Here is a 22,075-nt window from a genome sequence, read left to right on the forward strand (position 1 = left end):
CTTTCTACAAGTGAGTTGTGTATAGTGGAAACACAACCTGGTTTTATCACTAATAAGTAAATTATTTTATTTCTAGAATTGAAAGACATGCAGGAAACTACTGAAAAAAGTGAAAGCATCAGTAATGTATTTAGATTGTGTATAGATCTAAAGTTGTTAACAATATTCAGTTCTGACACGTTTCCACAATGTGAAGCAGCTCTTCTCCATCACACACTGACATTGTGTCAGTAATAGCAGCTTTAGCATGATTTAAACAGATCAGAGGAAGTGAACAAACACAGGAAGAGCTGAGAGTATTTATAGAAAGAGTTGAGAGAATATAATGAAGAGGAAGACTAACAGAAAGAGAAGATGGCTGATAAGTGTCACTTGTGTCTGCTGGGACTGATCTTTCTCTCTTCGATTCTCACAGGTAAAGACATCTGTGTTTTCTCTTCAAGACAGTTAGTGAATTAATCTGAGAAAGAGTCATTTTTATATTAAGAGTGTGTTTGTGATTTGAACAGCTCTCTGATCAAGACAAATAGATTATTTTGGAGAGTGTGATTGCATTAACCCTTTGAGAGGTACGGTCCACATATGGGATTTAGAACATTCAGTTGTGTTGCATAACTGTCAAATTCAAACTGTGTTTTGGCGCGTTGGCTGGCGCTGAGCCAGAGAGAGACTCACTGCTCTTGTCATTATCACAACTATGCTGTATTAATAACTACATCGTGCATATTTTAGGTTTCAGACATTTAAATACACACAAAAACTAGTAAAACTATACATTTAGAGTTTGCAAAATACAGACATCTATGGAAGCAACAATAACAATTCATTCAAATTTAATTTGCAGATGTGCTTTATTCATATCAGAAACATAAGAAACTATAAAGTTCACTCTATTCTTCACCCAATTCACCGGTACTGTAACTTATTACCTGTATCTAAGGAGAGATTGATGAATTCACATGCTGTAAATCTGACTGACTTGTGTGTGTCTTGTAACAATCCTGATGCGTGTGTGATGCACAATGGAAACAGTAAGGGGAACGTTCTAAAATAACGGTCGTCTTAAAAAAAACTCACTCTTGCTAGAATATTTTAAACTTACCACTGAAAAGGTTAAAGGGTTAGTTCACCCTAAAATGAAAATTAGAAAGAAGAAAGTCAAAGATACCTAGGATGTCTTGAGGGAGAGGCTTATTTTCATTTTTGTGTGAACTAACCCTTGAACAAGGAAACAGACTGCATGATCTGAATCTTTTAATGCTGGTGTGTTTTATTTTTTCATTTATTATTATATAGTATAATAATCACTACTATGATCTTGTGTTTCAGGTCTCAGTGGAGTGGATGATGCTCATGTGTTCATCAGTTCTGGTGAAGATGTCCGTCTGCCCTGTAATAATGCTCTTCATGACTGTAACTCAACTACATGGATCTATAACAGATTCAGTTATTCACCAGCAGTTGAACTGATCACTGGAGGGAGAAAGAAGACAGACATAGAGAAACATGAGAGACTGAGTCTGGAGTCTGACTGCTCTCTGAACATCAAGAGCGTCACAAAAGAAGATTGTGGATCTTACACCTGCCAACAATATGTGAATGGACACAAACTGAGAACTGATGCTCGTGTTTTTCTGCATGTTCTTCATGGTAATTTTATGATTATGTGTTCAAGTGTAATCTCTACATTTAAACTCCCATGATGATTGTAATTTATGTGATGTGTGTGTTATTTTGTGTTTCAGTCTCTTCATCTGAGATCAGTGCAGGCCGATCTATGAATCTTTCCTGTCATTTGTATTCATATCCTCGAGTCTCTTGTGGTGATTTGATCCGTTCTGAACGAATTGATCTGTTCTGGGTGAATCAGGCTGGTGTTAAACTGACAAACTCAGACTCCAGATATCAGATATCAGCTCCAGATCACTGTATCATCTCTCTGACGACAACAATCCTGAATGAAGATCACAACAGAGAGTGGAAATGTGAAGTTACTCAAGTCAAGACTTCAGTCACATTTACTGTTAGGTATTCAGGTGAGAAACAAACTTTCATAACTTACTTTCAGAAGACCATCTGATACAGAGACATTAATAATTTCATTCATTCACGATAAACTAAAGAGTTGCATATAAATGAGGCATTAATTGCTTCAATTAGTCTCATGGTAACCAGTGCCTTTATCAGTGGTGTATAAAGTACCCGAAAGTCATACTCAAGTAAAGGTACAGATATCTTACCAGAAAATGACTTTGGTAGAAGCTGAAGTCACCGTTTTGAATATTACTTGAATAAAAGTCTTAAAGTATGTGATACGTATTGTAGCCTAATTACGTACGAAAAGTCTGTTTTTTTTTTAACCTAAATAAGTATTGAAAGTAAAAGTACTAGTAAATGTGAAATGGAAAAGAAGCATATTTTATATATATATATATATATATATATATATATATATATATATATATTCATACACATCTTCAGTAGCAGGATTGTGTTCAGTTGAAGGCATTTCTTCCATTTTGTGTTTGTGTTATTGGGTAAGATTAAGAATCCTTCGTTGTTGTGCATGCACATGTCATATATATATATATATATATATATATATATATATGTCTCTCATTCCAACATAAGAAAACATGTCTGGAATCTGCATCTGAAATAGTATGTATTTACTCAGTTTATGTATCTCATAGGGGACATGGATGCATTTAAACTGCAGATACAGATGCAGAAATAGGATTAATGATTTGTTTTTAACATAAAACGTTGAATATATTTCAAATAATTTAAAAACATGAAAAAAAGGTTAATTGTGAATTTAAACCCGCTAATAGGTGACAGGAAGTGAATGTTAATAAGTGAGTCATTGAGATTTAACCGACTCATTCAAACGGCTGATTCTGTCACAGTGTCTGGGTTGTGTTCCCTGGGTTTCCACTAGGTGTCCTCCTTTTCCACGGTGTCTGTCACCTCATCACTTCCTGTTCCCTTATTTGGTCACCTTCCTCCTTGTTGAGTTAATTGATTGTTCCCCACCTGTCTCCAGTTCCCTCATCATCCTTCTGTGTATTTATAGTCTGTCTGAGTCTGTGTCACGGAGTCCTTGTCTTATGTGTGATATATTCCATAGTCTGCTCTTGCCGTGTGTTCTTGTTTTGTCCTTCATGTTTATTGGATATTCTGGTTTTGACCCTGCCTGGACTGTTTACCCTTTTGGATTGCCCCTCAATAAACCTCTTACCTGCACTTGGATCTGTCCTGTGTTTCCTGTATCACCGAACGTGACAGAAGGACTCCGTCACCCTGAGATCCAGCGGTATGTCGGTTGACGCTTCTTCCCCAGCCACCGAGCGGGAGAGAAGCAATCAGTTTTTTCTGTTTCCCGGGACCAGGGGAGGTCGCCGAGGAGGAGGTGGGTGAGAGGAAGCTCAGCATCGCTCTCCACCATGGCCCCCCTTCGACTCGGGGCTCATGTGGGAGGGACCCGAGCCGCCGTCTCACCATGGCAGAAGGCGAAAGCCAGCGCAACTGCCCATGATGGCCGCAGGTCCAGTGCCACAGCACAAGGTGGCCGCCAACCCAGCACCGCTGCAGTGCTTGGCCACCAACCCCGCACCACGAGGCAAGATGGAAGCCAGCCTCACACCACAGTACAGGATGGCAGCCAGCTCAGCGCCACGAGGCAACATGGCCGCCAACCCAGTACCACGAAGCAAGACTGCCGCCAGCCCAGCACCACAGCACAAGATGGCCATCAACCCAGCGCCACAAGGGACGCCAGCACAACGCCACAGCACAAAGTGGTCACCAGTGCAGCGCCACAGTGCAAGATGGCTGCCAGCTCAGCGCCAACGCCCAAGATGGCCGCTGACACATTTTTCAATTATTTCGATATGCTGTCAAAGATCCTAGAGATTCCCAAGATGGTTCACGTCATGGCTGCTGAGCCAGCGCCACAGCCCAAGATGGCCGCCAGCCCAGCGCCACAGCACAAGATGGCCATCAACCCAGCGCCACGAGGCAATATGGACGCCAGCACAACGCCACAGCACAAAGTGTTCACCAGTGCAACGCCACAGCGCAAGATGGCTGCCAGCTCAGCGCCAACGCCCAAGATGGCTGCTGACACATTCTTCAATTATTTCAATATGCTGTCAAAGATCCTAGAGATTCTCAAGATGGTTCACGTCATGGCTGCTGAGCCAGCGCCACAGCCCAAGATGGCCACCAGCCCAGTGCCACAGCACCGGGTGGTCGCCAGGCCAGCCCAGCACCACAGCACAAGATGGCCGCTAACCCAGCGCCACAGCACAAGATGGCCGTCTGCCCAGCGTACAAGATGGCGTCTGCCCACAGTACAAGATGGCGGCTAACCCAGCGCCAATGCCCAAATTGGCCACCGGTCCAGCGCCACAGCACAAGATGCTCGCCAGCCCAGCACCACAACCCAAGAGGGCTCCTTGTCCAGAGTCATGGCCCAAGATGGCTGCTTGCCCAGCGCCGCTGCACAGGATGACAGTCACAGCTGACCCTCCAGGGGTCGAGTCAGGTTCCAGTTGACCCTCCAGAGTTGAGTCAGGTTCCAGTGAACTCTCCAGAGTCGAGTCAGGTTCCAGTGAACTCTCCAGAGTCGAGTCAGGTTCCAGTGAACTCTCCAGAGTCGAGTCAGGTTCCAGTGAACTCTCCAGAGTCGAGTCAGGTTCCAGTTGACCCTCCAGAGTCGAGTCAGGTGTTCGTGGACCCTTCAGAGTCAGGGCTAGTCACCGTTGACCTTTCAGAGTCAGGGCTAGTCACCGGTGATCTTCAAGGACAGAGCCAAGTCACCGGTGATCTTCAAGGACAGAGTCAAGTCACCGGTGATCTTCAAGGACTGTGTCAAGTCACCGGTGATCTTCATGAACAAGTGCCAGTCACCAATGATCTTCGCGAGCAGAGTCAGGCCAGCGCCGATCTTCTGGAGTCGAGTAAGAACACCAGGGGATTACCAGAGTTTCATCGTTCCGCTGGTCCGGCCGCACGGAGGTCTGATCCGCCCTGGAGGGCTTCCGCCTTGACCACACGGCTGTGGTGGTCTTATGCTCCGCCCTGGGGGACTCCGACATCGACCACAAGGATGTGGTGGTCTTCCGCTCCGCCCTGGGGATGCACAGACCTCATTTTTACCTACGTGATTTACAATCTATTTTAATAAATATTACAAATGTATAAGGTGTGCATTGTAGCTGACACCTAAATGAACACATTACAGTTGTTGTTGTTTTTTTTGTTTTTTTTCTAATAGCTAGGAATTGGTGCCCTATGCAGACTGCGGCGGTACTGCTATGAGAAATGTATCGGAGTAAAAGTATACATTTTATTTAGGAAATGTAGTGGAGTAAAAGTTGCCTGAAATAGAAAAACTCAAGTAAAGTACAGATACTGTACTGTACTCCCAAAATATATTTAATTACTGTAACGAAGAATCTTTACTTCATTTCATTACACCACCGGCCTTTCTGAGCATACAAGGGTCCTACGTGTAATCCTAAATAATAATAGATGATAAACTCATGAAGCAGTGAAAGTTCATTCATTTCTGTGATGTGAAGCTCAAGTATGTTGTGATGTTGATGTTTGGTTTCTATGTTCATTATGTTTGAGCTGAACTAACAAACGTGATCATATATCCAACAGAAACTGAAGTCAGATCTGCTGGTTCAATATTCAGAGGTACCACATGTCTTTATATTGTTCATTGTTTTACATCTTTGATTTGATTCCACGTTACACAGATTAAGTCTGTGTTTAATCTTGACTGTGCCTCTCATCTTTCCTGCAGTGATTGTGATTATCGTTGAGTTTGCAGTGTTTGCTGCTCCTACTGTGATTCTTCTTCAGATCATCTGTGCAAGAAGAGCTGGTGAGTTTTAGAAATGATCTGGAAAAATGTGCAATCATGAGAGCTCAAAAAAAAATGTTTTGTTGAATTATTTTGCAGGGAGGAAGAACTCACAGCACCGAGAGGAAATAGTGATGAATACAGTATTACAATAAAATACTCTCAACAAACAACAGGCCAGAATATATATACAGGACTAATTTTTTTTTTTTTTTTTTACAAATTTTTCCTTGATTATGACAATGAAAGAACAAAGTGTTCTACAGAAAAACACTGTTAATTTACAAATCATTACAATCTAAATCTTCTCTTTGTCAGTTTTATTTGGGAGACAAAATACAATGTCTGTACAAATGCCATTGAAATATATTTTTTAAGAAATACAGCACAATTACATTTACAAACCCAATACCTAAAAAGTTGGGACACTGTACAAATTGTGAGTAAAAAAGGAATGGAATAATTTACAAATCTCAAAGTGATGGCTAAGGCCACACTTGTATTAATGAATTGGCTAGTTTATTTCAATTGTTCTAGACTTTTAATTTTAATGTTTATATTAAATGTTTAATTAAATGTTTATAAAGTTTATTTGTGTATATATTATACTTTTCTTTTTTATTTAGGTTTGATGTACGGACTTGAGTCCTCCTGTAATTATAAAATGGTTTGATCTGTTTTGTTAAAAGGGTGTGATTTGTCTAGGGCTGAGTCAGTTCTGGTGAGGGATCCCTGGAGAAACATGTAAGGCCCAGAACTCAGTAGCATTTTGATTTTATTCACCAGTTAGTTTATTTCCCCCCTTTTCTTTTGTTTTCCCATGTTTTCTTGCACTATTGTGAACAGTATATGAGGGTGCCAGTTAATAAAATTTAATTTTGAAGATTCTATGAATGCCTCCTGAAGATTTTATGGAAGAACCCTGACACTCATAAACTCATTATATTTTATTCACAATAGAATATAGATAACATATAAAATGTTGAAAGTGAGAGATTTGTAAGTCGCTTTGGATAAAACCGTCTGCTAAATGAATAAATGTAAATGTAAAGTTACATTTACATATAAAGAACAGCTGGAATACCAATTTGCAACTTATTAGGTCAATTGACAACATGATTGGGTATAAAAAGAGCCTCTTAGAGTGGCATTGTCTCTCAGAAGTCAAGATGGGCAGAGGATCACCAATTCCCCCAATGTTGCGGTCAAAAATAGTTGAGCAATATCAGAAAGGAGTTTCTCAGAGAGAAATTACAAAGAGTTTGAAGTTATCATCATCTAGAGCAGTAGCGGCTTGCCAATAGAGGGCGCTGGGGTGCCGTCCCCATAAAAATGTCAGAATTATACATGTATACAAAAATTATATAAAAATGAAATAAAAATAAAATACAACCGGCTGGTAGCAAGAGCCTCAGCATTTAATAATAACGGACTTTTATTGGTAAACTTTTTTCTTTATTATGTTTTTCAATAAGTTTAATGTGGTTTCATGGGAGAGGGACACCGGACAAATGGATGTCTATCTGAGTCCTTCAATTTTCAGGGAGCATGTGACCTGAAACTGGTCTCTAATTGGTTTCTTAAAGATTCTCCTCCGGATGCAGGTTGCTGCATCCCTGGCGAAGCAGAATCGGATACATGTTATTTTATCCAATCTGATTACTCTCACTACATCCACTGCTATGCACATCAGCTAAACCTGATAATGCAAAAGGCCACCTCTCACATTTCAAAGGCGATAATTTATTTTCTAACATTGGTGGATTTGACAGCTTTTTTTCCAAGTCACCCAAGCGGACGTGTTTCCTGGATAAAGTGAGACAGCAGCAGAACATTGTTTCAGTTCATATCAAAGTGAGCATCCAACAGTTTAAACAGGAAATACAAATGATCAGGTAACTGTATTATTTGCTTTCTCTTTCATTATTAACTCTCTTTCTCCTTTGCCAATATTATTATAAATTATCTTTGTCCTTTGCAGAAACTCTCTCCATTACATTGGTGAGCAAAGCAGTTAGATGGTGATAACTTCAAACTCTTTGCAATTTTTCTCTGATAAATTATTTTCTGACATTGCTCCACTTTTTTAGTGCCACAGCATTGGGGGAATTGGTGATCCTCTGCCCATCTTTAATGAAATTTGTTGTGCACTTTGTTTTCAACCCCATTGTTACTGAACTGTAAAGTGAAAATATTGTGTGATTTGTTTTCAGTTTAAAATATTTCACAATATCAAAGCTGATATTTTATGAGTATTTATTGTTGGTCTTTTTGTTTATACAGGACAGTACAGAAAATGCACAAGTGGGAGAGAGTGGAGGGGACGGTGTCAGAAAGGAGGCTTAGGGACCCCTTCGGTAGAAATCACATTCCACTTACCTCAGAAACCACCAAAATAAAAGATCAACTGGTTTCAGTCATGGGTGTCTCTTTACAAAAGGCTTTAAATATTACTGTATTTGGATTGTTCTTCTACAGGTTTTTAACAATAAATCCCATGCACACTGCAAACTAAATATTGGGATAATTTTCATTTGTTTTATACAGTATGTTTCCGAAATAAAACTGCTGTTTTACAATTTTGAGCATTAGGTAGCTTATTGAAGTTGATTTTAAAGACGTTGCTGCCAGTAGAATATATATTTTATTTATCATTTATTTGTGCAGATCAGGTTGTTCCCCAAGGGAAAAGTATCCCCGTAATATTTTTCTCCTTTAGCCGCTTAACTCGTGGAAATGCATTCAGAATCCACGATAAGCGAAAACGAACGAGTCTTTGAAAAATATTAACAAAGAATCCCGTTTTATTTTCGCTTCACTCTCCAGTCCAGCGGGTGGCGCTAAACACGTTCGTTTGTTTACCAAACACCATTAAACCGCAGAGGAAGAAGATTAGTTCCACCGCGCTCACTGTTGGTCTGTCGTGATGCTGGCTTAATACAAACTGTTAGAAATGTTGTTACTGTAAATAGAAAAATACAGTTTTTGAACCAGGTCAGTAAATACCTGTAATATTCTCATCCCCACAGTAGTGACTAGGTTTTGAAGCAAGCAGGTGTGCTGGTGTCTTGCTGCTGTGAAGATGGTGTTTGTTAAAAAGGAGAGTGAAGAGAACACGATTGAACCAGAAACACTGAAAATAAAACTCGAGGAAACAGAAACATGGAGAATAAAACACGACCCAGAAACCAGGAGAATAAAACAAGAGGAACCAGAAACCAGGAGAATAAAACAAGAGGAACCAGAAACCTGGAGAATAAAACACGAGGAACACGGAGGTTGGTATTTATTCTTCGAACACTAAAGACAAATGTGGTATATCGGTCGATCTCTAGTATTTATTAGGGGTGCTCAGATCAGGATTTTTTTAGGCCAATTACAGAGAGCAGTATCTGCTGATCTGATCAATGATACCGATCTTTTTAAAGCCTTCTTTTTATCATGTAGATTTATTTATAGTGATGATCCAATTAAGATTTTTAGACAGTTATTCAGGGCCTGAATTTCATATTTGAAATTAGGTGACTTTTGTGAGAAGATTTTTTCTTCTTTTTTTCCATTTAAGGGGTGGAGAGGGTCATAAAATATATATATATATATATATATATATATACACACACACACACAAACAAAGAGGGTGTTGTCAAACCGATCTCAACTTTAAAAAACTTGGCTCATCGTCTTATCCATTTCAAAGTCATTCATAGGGCATAAATAACTCCCTAAAAAGGTTTCAAATGATACTGCAACCGACCTATAACTGCCATATCTCTAACAATGTATTGTCTTTAACGCTGAATCATTAGGTACTTATCTCCACGTGTTTTGGGAATGTCCAATTGTTGTCAACCTATGGACATATGTGAATTCAGTTTGATAATTTTTCCTACAATTTGATTACATGTCTAATGTTTTTGTGTTGTCAATGTTGATCCTAACTCTCGTATAAGTTCATTAAAGAAGAGAATGCTTGCTGGTTTTATAGCTGCAAAAAAGACAATAACACAAAACTCACGTGTTCAAAAGATTTTGTGTTCACATCCTCCTTAAAATAGTGACTTGTGAATATACAACAGCACCAATGAACAGGGCTAAACCTAGTACCATTTAGTGCATGGAAATGATTTTCTACCCAAACTTTGGTTTATAGACATGAATGACTTTTTGAATGATTTGTTATTTATTTAAAAATGTCTCTTGTTCCCCCTTCCCAGTTTTTTTTATTGATGTTGTTTTGTTGAACCAAAAACAAACAAGGAAAAAAAAGAAATAGCTTAATACTGTTACTAAAGAGCTTACACAAATTGGAGGACTAACCAATGCAGAAAGCTAAAATATGATTTTTAGTTTAGAGCAACATTAGCATGAACTTTACATAATTTGTTTAAAACCATGCATACATTTGTTTTAATAAAGCACTATTAAAAATAACGTTTTAATAGTGAAAAAAGTTGATGAAGTTGATGAAGTTAATGAAGTTGATAAAGACGAATATAATCATTAACTCAGTTTTAACCAACAGGTGAGAGAAATGTTCTGCAAGAACACCTTTACTTTGACCAGAGTCATGTCTTTATCCTGTAAAAGGCAGTTATGAAGTGTCTAATGTTATCCCCTTTACAGTTCCTACTGATAAAATATGTGCACTGTATGTTGACAAACTTTAATTTAATGTTCAACAACAGATATTTGTGTTGAGTATTGTCTCTCTCTGTCCGTGTTTAGTTTGTCCGTCGCCCCAGTGCTCATTCAGGCCATCCTCATAAATATTCTTGTTTGCCATAACCCGACCGACACTGTGAATTTAGGACCGACTCAAATGTAATTTTTTATTTTTTTTGCTTTTAGTCCGACCGACTTACCTGTTGTACATTTGCGTTAAAGGGTTGGTTCACCCAATAATCAAAATTATGTCATTAATAACTCACCCTCATGTCGTTCCAAACCCGTGAGACCTCCGTTTATCTTCGAAACACAGTTTAAGATATTTTAGATTTAGTCCGAGAGCTCTCAGTCCCTCCATTGAAGCTGTGTGTACGGTCTACTGTCCATGTCCAGAAAGGTAAGAAAAACATCATCAAAGTAGTCCATGTGACATCAGAGGGTCAGTTAGAATTTGTTGAAGCATCGAAAATACATTTTGGTCCAAAAATCAGTTCAAACTGGATCGTTTGAAACTGTTCGTGTTTCCAATATGCATTAATCCACAAATGACTTAAGCTGTTCACTTTTTTTAATGTGGCTGACACTCCCTCTGAGTTCAAACAAACCAATATCCCGGAGTAATGCATGCACTCAAACAGTACACTGACTGAACTGCTGTGAAGAGAGGACTGAAGATGAACACAGAGCCGAGCCAGATAACGAACAACAGACTCACTCGTTCACGAGTGAAGAACCGGTTGCATCGGTTTTCGGATCACCAGTAGTTCTTTCAGACAGTTTGATTCAGAAAACCGATTGAAGAAAACGGTTCACCGGTTCTTTTGCGCTCGACGTAATGGCGTCATTGTCGATGATTGCACTTGATTCAACCCTTTGTTTTACCCGCGCTCATAACACTAGCACAGAATCAGAAACCTTGACTGTGTTGACTGTCACTTTATGTTCAAAAATCTATTGCAAGAATCAACCAACACAAGTTTCGAAAATAGGAAATTGACTTTAACGACCTTCTCTTGGAGCGCGTCCAGGTTTTTTTTTTTTTTTTTTGGACATACGTCACACAGCAACTGCAGCTTCGGACACGCATACATAACAGCAAATAATATTTCTGCACAATGTTTCTCTTTTTACAACAGAAATGTGAATTCTGCCGGTATTCAGACAGTCTCATGCATACAGATACAGATTCAGGCTAGAATCGCCTACGTATGCGATTTGTTGTTGTTGGCATTTCTAATCGTAAACACAGCCATGTTGAAGCCTGAAGTAAATGTTTTGCGTTATGGCAGTCCACTATGTTAATTGTTTTTCGAGAATGTTACACTCCTGTTTGTCATTGTTGCACGTAACTTTACGCCAATAAATCATCAGAAATATTGGTCTTTACCAATATATTGAATCTTGACAATCGTCCTGCCTGTTGTCCGTGGATTTACCTATATTTGGTGTTGTTTGCGGTTTTAAATTCATCTAGACATGCAAAATAGATTTTACAATCGATTCAATGAACACTTGTCACTCAAATCAAACAGGATTTATTTTTACAAAAGTGACAACCCAAGAAAGCAAAGTAAACAATCTCTCATTTGTAGGTTGCAAAACAGTATAACAATACCTAATTTTTTTTCTTCTCACCTGAAATTCCTGCAATAAACATGTTTTTGACAAAGATTTAAAGTGGTCTATATAGCCTCTATCAAAATGAGGTTTGCAATGATGCGCCCGAAGGCACAGGTTGAAGACCCAGCCAGTGACGTCACAATATACTAACTTGTTTAAATTCATACTTACGTAATCACCATCACCAAAATTGTACTTTTTTTTTTTTACATTGAAACTTGAAAAAAAAACATATATATATATATATATATATATATATATATATATATATATATATATATATATATAGACCTACCTACCGACCCTTTTTTACATTTTATTTTACTGTTACTGCAAACCAAAATATTTTTAAGGATGGCCTCAGTAAAAATTTAAACTGAACACAAATTGTCGGGGCAAGACTTTATGCAAAGGTGAAAATTTGCATTAGCTTAAAGCTTAAAATAAAAATTCTCATGTTTTGGGAAGCTTGGATCACGTAAATCTCCCGCAGCATCTCATTCTGTTTTCTCCATTATTTTTAGATGCATTTTGTCCATAGAAATGCATAATTTAGTGATGTAATTTATCGGCACAGGATGAAGTTGAACGTGCACTGTGGACAGACTGGGCTAATCGATAATGAGAATCGTTGTTGATGATTTTCATTATTGATGATTATCAATTGTATCGATTAGTTGTTGCAGTCCAACTAAAATGACAGAAAATGACCCAAGAACAACACCCCCCCCCCCCCCCAAATCTGTTGTTTCTTTACAAAATGATATCGCCACCTACTGGCTCGACAACATAATGCTGTGTTTTGAGATATTTTCATGGCTCGGTGTTAAAAAGGAAGTTTTTGTCTGTACACAAATATTATTATATTATTATCCTTTCTTATCTTTTTATTTTTCAAATGCTTCAATTAATTTTCATTTTTGTAATGATTTAATTTTAGGCCTGATGAAAATGAAAGAAGAAAGACAAGATCTGATTGAGGTGGATGAGAAATATCCGGATCAGAAAGATCATGATGTCAATGAAGAAAAATCTGTGAGTTGCAGCATTAAAACAACAGAAGTCAAGAGGCCTTTCAGCTGCTCTCAGTGTGGAAAGAGTTTTACATTGAAAACAAGCCTTACTAGGCACATGTTAACTCATGCTGGGATGAAATCTTTCAGCTGCTCTCAGTGTGGAAAGAGTTTTAGACTGAAATCATACCTTAAGAAACATTTGGTAACACACTCATCAGAAAAACCTTTCACCTGCTCTGAGTGTGGAAACACTTTCACGTGTAAAGCAAGCCTTAGGAAGCACATGTTAATTCATGCTGAGACAGAGCCTTTCAGCTGCTCTCAGTGTGGAACGAGTTTTACAAACAAATCAAGACTTAAGAAGCATATGTTGATTCATGCTGGGATAAAGCCGTTCTCCTGCTCTGAGTGTGGAAAGGGTTTAACAAAGAAATCAGGCCTTATTAAGCATATGTTAATTCATACTGGGATAAAGCCTTTTAACTGCTCTCAGTGTCGAAAGAGTTTTACGTGTAAAGCAAGTCTTAAGATGCACATGTTAATTCATGCTGGGATAAAGCCTTTCAGCTGCTCTCAGTGTGAAAACACTTTCAGACATAAAGCAAGCCTTGAGAAGCACATGTTTATTCATACTGGGATAAAGCCTTTTACCTGCTCTCAGTGTGGAAAGAGTTTTACGTGTAACGCAAGCCTTAAGATGCACATGTTAATTCATGCTGGGAAAAAGCCTTTCTCCTGCTCTCAGTGTGGAAAGAGCTTTAGATCTAAATCACAGCTTAAGCTGCACATGTTAATTCATACTGGGAAAAAGCCTTACACCTGCACTCAGTGTGGAAATGGTTTTACACAGAAATCCAGCCTTAAGGATCACATGTTAATTCATGCTGGGGAAAAGCCTTTCTCCTGTTCTCAATGTGGAAAGAGTTTTAGATGTAAATCACACCTTAAGCAGCACATGTTAATTCATACTGGGGAAAAGCCTTACACCTGCACTCAGTGTGGAAAGAGTTATAAACAGAAAACATGCCTTAAGGATCACATGTTAATTCATGCTGGGGAAAAGCCTTTCTCCTGCTCTCAATGTGGAAAGAGTTTTACGTCGAAGCGACAACTTAAGGTTCATTTGGTAACTCACACTTAATAAAAGCCTTTCACCTGCTCTCAGGCATGTTAAAGGGGTCATCGAATACCCATTTTCCACAAGCTTATATAAGTCTTTAGGGTCTTAAAGGGGTCATATGATGCAATTTCAATTTTTCCTTACTCTTTGGAGTGTTACAAGCTCTTGGTGCATAAAGAAGATCTGTAAAGTTGCAAAGACTAAAGTCTTAAATCCAAAGACTTAACTTAATAAAAGTTAAGGGTCAACCACAACCCTTTAAATGGCTCATTCTACCATGCCCCCACATCTCGATGTCTCTTTGTGGGAAGAATTGCATAACACTGCCCGAATGTTCAGACAAAGAATGGCGGTGTAACATTTATTCTCTTTATGTGTGTTTCGTTGAAGTGAAAGTTTTTTTGGTCTTCCAAAAGAGGACATGACTAGAAATCAGTGGTTAAGTTGTATGTTAACACTGTTCCAGAACAGTCCGACACAAATATTTCGATGTTTGCTGCACATTTTATGGATGATGTTTCCTATGGTTGGGCAGTTCAAAGTTTTCAAGACAGTCTGGCTCTTCTGACTCACAGCCTGTAGGTACGTTTTTTATATTTAAATAATTTGCAGTAGAGTAGGCTTGTTGTTTCTCAGATCACAAATGCAGACAGTTTTATGTTTACATAGCGCGATACGCAATGCAAAAAAGACATAAGTCATTATAATTAGTAATTATATCCCGCTGGATGCAACATATGCCTCGTTTGTAATGGGTTTTATTTGTTTTGTCTATCACAAACAAATGTTTTTCTATTGACCGGGTCTTCTTAGTCAAACCAGTTCACCAAATCTATCTGAATCCTTTGAAACGGTTTACGTCTCCAGTATGCACTAATCCACAAATAGCTTAAGTTATTTGGTTTATAAATGTGACTTAAGGGGGTCACACACTGGACAAGAAGTGCAGGGCCGCTCCGGTCCACGTCTAGGACAATTTGAGATATCGCACACCGGACGCTCAAATTCTGTACACTGGAGCTCAATATCGAATCAAGTTCTGAGCAGCAAGAGGAATGAGTCATAATTCATTTATTATTATTTTAAATACATTATTTTAATTGATAATAACTGAGTTTTGTACATTAATTTATGAAAATAATCTGTTATAATTTAGTCTAGGTTATCATTAGCATTCTAGATTACCATTCATCAATTGTTTTGTATTATAAGCAATTTCAAAATTTCTAATGCTGTATCTACTAATACTGATTTGTTTGCTCAATAAAAACAAAGAAGCGACATATATTTTATAAGTATGGTTATTTCTTAACGTTTCTTAGGACTGTCACTGTACATTTTACCTCGGATTGAAAATTAGACATTTTTACTTGGAAAAACTGATGACAAACGCTATCTTCCTCCATGTTTATGACTTCCTCATGTTGTCTTTGAAGAATATATGGTTGGTTGCATAAAATACTGGGTATTTCCCTACATCGTTGATTAGTTGTTCATCTTTTGCGGTCCGCTAATCTGCTATTTAAATTACCTAAAGTTTGTTTTGAACGTTGTTACCTGGTAAATCTAGTGGGGGCTGCCGACGACAAATCCTGAAAAATACTGTTATATTTATGTATGTAAAAATGTCTCAAGAGAAAACTGCCAACACACATTACAGTTCAAACAATATGTAAAGTGATTTTTGCATTCGATGACCCCTTTAAACATACTTTTCAATGTATCAACAATAAAGCATATCAGAGCAAATCAGACAATTTAAGATTCAAACAGAACAGTGTTGAAAGACAGAGAGCTGAATTCCACGAAGACGCTCAAGACAACAGATGATCATACTGTAAATCAGATCTCATCACCAGCCTGAAGTAAGCCTAACCAACCAACTCTTTCAGCTTTGAATACCTTGCTGCATTAAAACAAAAGACAACTTATTGATCATTCAACTCCGGAAGGAGATTGTCAAATTTGGGACAAATAACAAAGATTAATGGTCAAAGAGACACACAGCATGACCATCACATGCAAATCCATGAAAAAAAAGCAAGAGAAGACAAGAACCAGACAGATTCTTTCTAGACCCTTTTTTTTACCTTTTGGTTCTCACATTCACAGAACTACACAGAGACTATATTTTAAATGAATAAATGCATCAGAGATAAATCAAAATAATGCTAAACTGACAAATTAACAAATATCCTTCCAATGCATAACTCCTTGTGATGAATGTAACCAACACATTCTAATCACCACTGTTGGGGAAGGTTACTCTTAAAATTAATGGAAATGTAAATTCACGTCTGTACACTAGAATAAAGAAGAAAGTTCAACACCATTCAGCAATTAATAAAGAAGAAATGTTTATCTTTTCAAATTTTTACTTATTAGTATGGTTGAATTGGATAATCGAAGATCAGTGGCAAATTGGTGAATGAAATTGGATTCAATTCATGAAGGATATTTGTATTATTTGACATGTTTATTTAATACATGTTTAATTGAGGGACTGCAGATGAAAATTAGACCGAATGACTAAACCTGACACATTTACATGGTGTACTTGTTTGCTCATGTTGATTAATGTGCATTGTCCTTTTTTAATAAATAAATAAATAAATACAAAATGCAGCTTTGAGTCATAATCTGAGTTCCTTTTAAGTTCTATTTTTTTTTGCTGGTCATAAAATTAGAGTATCATCAAAAAGTAGATTTATTTGACTAATTCCATTCAAAAAGTGAAACTTGTATATTATATTCATTCATTACACAACGACTGATATATTTCAAATGTTAATTTCTTTTAATTTTGATGATTATAACGGACAACTAAGGAAAATCCCAAATTCAGTATCTCAGAAAATTAGAATATTATTTAAGACCAATACAAAGAAACCATTTTTAGAAATCTTGGCCAACTGAAAGTATTTAACATGAAAAGTATGAGCATGTACAGCACTCAATACTTAGTTGGGGCTCATTTTGTCTGAATTACTACAGCAATGCGGTGTGGCATGGAGTGGATCAGTCTGTGGCACTGCTCAGGTGTTATGAGAGACCAGGTTACTCTGATAGTGGCCTTCAGCTCTTCTGCATTCCTGGGTCTGGCATATTCACATCTTCCTCTTCACGATACCCCATAGATTTTCTATGGGGTTAAGGTCAGGCGAGTTTGCTGGCTTTCCTTAAACCAGGTACTGGTAGCTTTAGCAATTTGTACAGGTCCTGTTGGAGAATGAAATCTGCATCTCCATAAAGTTGGTCAGCAGCAGGAAGCATGAAGTGCTCTAAAACTTCCTGGTATACAGCTTTGTTGACCTTGGACCTCAGAAAACACAGTGGACCAACACCAGCAGATGACATGGCACCCCAAACCATCACTGACTGTGTAAACTTTACACTGGACCTTAAGCAATGTGGATTGTGTGCCTCTCCTCTCTTCCTCCAGACTCTGGGACCCTGATTTCCAAAATGCAAAATTTACTTTTATCAGAGAACAATACTTTGGACCATTCAGCAGCAGTCCAGTCCTTTTTGAAGCATGACACTTCTGACACTGTCTGTTGTTCAAGAGTGGCTTGACACAAGTAATGCGAAGCTGAAACCCATGTCTTGCATACGTCTGTGTAGTGGTTCTTGAAGCACTGACTCCAGCTGCAGTCCACTCTTTATGAATCTCCCCCATATTTTTGAATGGGTTTTGTTTCACAATCCTCTCCAGGGTACGGTTATCCCTATTGCTTGTACGCTTTTTTCTACCACATCTTTTCCTTCCCTTCTCTTCTCTATTAATGTGCTTGGACACCTAGCTCTGTAAACAGCCAGCCTCTTTTGCAATGACCTTTTGTGTCTTGCCCTCCTTGTGCAAGGTGTCAATGGTCGACTTTTGGACAACTGTCAAGCCAGCAAAAAAATGTGAATATTGTGAGGTTCAACATTGAAGACACTTGGAGCCACACTGTAATCAGCTTATTAACTCAAAATACCTACAAAGGCCTTTAAATGGTCTCTTGAGTTAAGTTCCATAGGCTACACAATTATGGGGAAGACTGATAAACCGTCAATGGAGACAGGTAGTATAAGTCAGCTGTATTTATACCCTAGGGTTGATTATCTTAAGTGGGCTCCACCTGTGCTAATTACACTAAGTATCTGACGTGCTCTTCCAGAATCTTGTTAATGAAACTATATTTCATGAGTTCACACTAACATATAATTAGCTTAAGTATTATTATGAATATTTGGCATGCTGTCCGGGGAAGGGCTCTGAGCTCGGGAATGGCCCGAACCTAGAGTATCCCCCAAAAACCAATAGCGGAAGGGACAGCCGACAGACTAAGGACCCCCCCATAATAGCTTTGAGATCTGGCAGGGGCTGATATTTAGAAAGTCAGCTGGTTGGCAAGTTGGAAGAGCCTATGTACTCCAGTGGGAGCAACTTTACATATTTGGAGAGATAGGCCCACCGGCTGCTTGTATCGGATTATGTGATTTGGGGCGCCCGGTCGGGAGGGCTCGAGCCATTGCACAACCGGAGCACCTCACTGCACTGAAACTGATGAGCCCTACAGGCCGATAGAGTAGGAGCAACGTGATTGGGTGGCCCGACCAGGAGGGCCCGAGTTGCCTCAACTGGAATAGGTCAAGGTCTTGGTGTACGGGCCCTACTGGCTGATGGGCCCTACTGGCTGATGAGCCCCTGCTAATCATTGAGCAACCAGGGCAGATAACTGACCGAGAGGACCCATGAAGCCTCCGACTAGAGATCAAGACTGTACATCCTCTCAGTTGAGCAGATAAACAGGCTTTGGGTCGCCAACAAAGAGGACTCTTGCGACACCCAACGGGAGATCAATACTCACGACATCAGATGAATAAGACCTTTTTGTGGGCAGCACGTAAAGAAAACCCAAGCCTACATTTGACATGAGCACAATACTCAACGGCATAAGACGGGTAAGCCTCGCCGGCCTGGGAGTGGTAAAAGGAAACCTCAACTGGGCATGGACTCAGAGTGGGGACTTTGATGGGCTGAGAGTGGGCCCCAGCTTGGATACAGTTATGAGCCCCAGTTAGGCTGCCCATTATTGTTTATTTGCGGGTCCCAGATGGGCCAAATTTGGGCTAAATTAAGATTTATTTATAGATACATAAATTGTCTTTTTTTTCTTTGCAGATTATTTATTTTTTATAAATATAAATAAAGCTATGATAAAATAAAATATGTAGCTACATACCCTAACAATCCCAGCCGGCACATGACCAACCTTCAACGATGAAATATGGTTGAAATAATGACGGTTGTTGTTTCAGCATTGAAACCACGTTGATTCAATGTTTAAAGCTGAACGGTTGTAGAACTTCCGGCACATGACCAACCTTCAACGATGAAATATGGTTGAAATATAGTTGAAATAAGGTCAGGTGTTTAAACTTTCAAACAACATTGAAAATGTTTAATGCTAAGTGATTGAAAAAGGTTAATAAACTTTTAAATGATTTATATTAAATTATTTTAAGATGATTATTATTATTGTTATAGTATTTCACTATATTTTAATCATAATACCTATCCTAAAGGTGTATGTTATCATCATTAGCAACAATAAAACTAAATACATTTCGCTGCTTTATCACGCTGAAACAATTCCTATTGGTAGTTTTATTTTATTACTTTGATCATGATTGGTTAATCTGGATGTCATTCAGGAAATTAAATATGAATGTTAATACATTTTAATTTAATATTAAGTTTTTTTTTTTCTTTTTTACATTTAAGTACAGTACAGTTATGTAACTTTTGTTATAACACATTTTAATTTAAACTGTAAGTCTTTCATTTACCTTTATGTAAGCACAGTAAACTGTGTATTTACAGTGTTAAAGTGGCTGACAACAATAAATATTCTTATTAGGAATAAAACTTCCTCATTTTTCTAACTGTACAGCTGTAGCTGAATAGTTTGGCCTACTAAAATGCTGAAATTGAATGTTAGTGATTATGGTGGAACTTAAATATTTTCTGAAGTGGTACTTGGTATAAAAAAGTTTGAGAACCACTGGTTTAAAGTGAAATCCTGCTTTTTAAGAACTTTTCAGTAAACCATTTCTTCTTTCCCCTTGTGGTCATCAAGGATACAGTTTATTCTTGAAACAACATTGGTATGAAATTTCTGCTAGAGATTCATGTAACTTTTGGGATAGGTTTTGATTTTACTTTAGATTTTTAAAACTGTAACTGGGAGCTCTGAAAACACTGTTTTTTAATAAATTGTTAATATTGTAAACTTTCATCTGAATACATTAAAAGTGTTTAATGAATAGTGTTGTGCACTTTGTTTCCAACCCCCCTGTTATTGAACTGAAAAGTTAAAATATTGTGTGATTTATTTTGTATTCAGTTTTCAGTTAAATGTATTTTACTATATCAAAGTTGATATTTTATGAGGATTTATTTTTGGTGTTTTTGTTTATACAGGACAGTACAGAAAGCACACAAGTGCCCCCTCTAACGCTGGGCCCTTGGAATTGTCCTAATCTTCCCTCCCCTGACAGCGTCCCTGGTTGAAGGTTCCCTTCTTAAACTGTGCAACACATTTTCACTGCACCAATGTACATATCTCTTGTAATGAGACGCATAACTAAAACATGTTTTTTTTACAGAAACTGTAGTTTCCCACCAAAATATCAACTGGTTTCAGTCATTAAGGTACAAGTGTTTCTCTTCCAAGTGCTGCTAAAAATATGCAATTATATGTAAAAATATTACAAATAATAAAAAAAAATTCTTTAAATATTATTGAATTTGAATTGTTCTTCTACATGTTTTAAAAATACATCCATGTATACTCTGCAAAATAAAGTTTGAGATTATTTTCATCTGTTTTGTACAGTAATGTTTCCAAAATAAAACTGCTGTTTCACAATTTTGAACATGTGGTAGTTTATTGAAGTTGATTGTCAAGCCATTGCTGCCAGTCATTTGATTTTTAGCCTTGATCCTGTACAGTTTTGATCTAAATGCAAACTATCTAATAGAACATAAAATTGTGTATTTATACATGGTGCACAGTACGACGATGAAACAACGTTGTGTTACGTTGATTCACTTTTTAAAGTCAACACCTCATTCAGCGTCCATGGTCTCCAGATTGACCATAATTCACCCATCATGAAGGAAAGAAGTTTAAACTGCGTCGCGATTACAACGGTGAATCAACGTCACAATATCAATGTTGATCCAATTTGCAAAATCGTAAGGTAATTCAACATTGTTTCAACGTTGAAATGCCGTCTGGGATTAAATTGATTTAATTCTATGTATTTCACGTTTTATATAATTTAGGGTTATATCATAATGTAACAATACAAGATTATTTATTTTATGAATAATCCTATTTTATTTTATTAATAAGTATGTCAAAGGGTTTTTTTCTTATAATCTAAAAGCACTTGTGTTATGCGGTCATTGAGTCATGCGATGATTGGCGTGTGTGTCTTCCCGCCCCTTCTCATTCAAAAAAAAAAAACAAAAAAAAAAAAACTTGCGACTCTCCACTTCAACACGGTCTGCGCGTGTCAATGGATAAACTCTCTAAACTGTCAAGGTAAGATAATTCGATTTCACTTTATATTAGCCGAATTACTGCTGCTGTTGTGTAATTGGATGTACATTAAATATAGGCTATATATATATATTTCATGTATATGAAAATACAGTAATGGCAGAATCACTAATGAAACTTAACGAAGCCATGGGACTGAACTGTCGTAGCTGAAGGG

At 37.8% G+C, this 22,075-nt stretch overlaps 2 protein-coding genes across 3 annotated transcripts; both read left to right on the forward strand.

Moving 5' to 3' along the window:
* Positions 1-327: 327 nt before the first annotated feature.
* LOC127952263 (uncharacterized) lies at positions 328-6,768 on the forward strand. The gene is made up of 6 exons (XM_052550651.1): positions 328-415; positions 1,330-1,650; positions 1,746-2,036; positions 5,674-5,709; positions 5,819-5,899; positions 5,978-6,768. The coding sequence occupies exons 1-6, from the start codon at positions 355-357 to the stop codon at positions 6,031-6,033; spliced, it is 846 nt and encodes a 281-aa protein (XP_052406611.1). The 5' UTR covers positions 328-354; the 3' UTR covers positions 6,034-6,768.
* A 1,996-nt stretch (positions 6,769-8,764) lies between these two features.
* LOC127952552 (gastrula zinc finger protein XlCGF57.1-like) lies at positions 8,765-21,228 on the forward strand. Of its 2 annotated transcripts, XM_052551168.1 has the most exons (3): positions 8,765-9,156; positions 13,104-13,198; positions 20,772-21,228. In XM_052551168.1, exons 1-3 carry the CDS (start codon positions 8,961-8,963, stop codon positions 20,859-20,861), a joined length of 381 nt encoding a protein of 126 aa, XP_052407128.1. In that variant the 5' UTR covers positions 8,765-8,960; the 3' UTR covers positions 20,862-21,228. The 2 variants fall into 2 exon arrangements, with proteins under 2 accessions (XP_052407128.1, XP_052407127.1); XM_052551167.1 differs by lacking the exon at positions 20,772-21,228 and having other exon boundaries at positions 13,104-20,759.
* Positions 21,229-22,075: the final 847 nt, after the last annotated feature.

The sequence above is a fragment of the Carassius gibelio genome, chromosome B3, assembly GCF_023724105.1.
Source record: "Carassius gibelio isolate Cgi1373 ecotype wild population from Czech Republic chromosome B3, carGib1.2-hapl.c, whole genome shotgun sequence".
Classification (NCBI taxonomy): Eukaryota; Metazoa; Chordata; class Actinopteri; order Cypriniformes; family Cyprinidae; genus Carassius; species Carassius gibelio.

Bases quoted from the DNA above. Each gene is read 5' to 3' on its own strand.
- LOC127952263 (XM_052550651.1), top strand. From the start codon at position 355: ATGGCTGATAAGTGTCACTTGTGTCTGCTGGGACTGATCTTTCTCTCT. The intron at 1,651-1,745 runs GTAATTTTATGA...TTTGTGTTTCAG, and splicing joins TTTTCTGCATGTTCTTCATG to TCTCTTCATCTGAGATCAGT. The intron at 5,900-5,977 runs GTGAGTTTTAGA...ATTATTTTGCAG, and splicing joins CATCTGTGCAAGAAGAGCTG to GGAGGAAGAACTCACAGCAC.
- LOC127952552 (XM_052551167.1), top strand. From the start codon at position 8,961: ATGGTGTTTGTTAAAAAGGAGAGTGAAGAGAACACGATTGAACCAGAA. The intron at 9,157-13,103 runs GTTGGTATTTAT...ATTTAATTTTAG, and splicing joins AAAACACGAGGAACACGGAG to GCCTGATGAAAATGAAAGAA.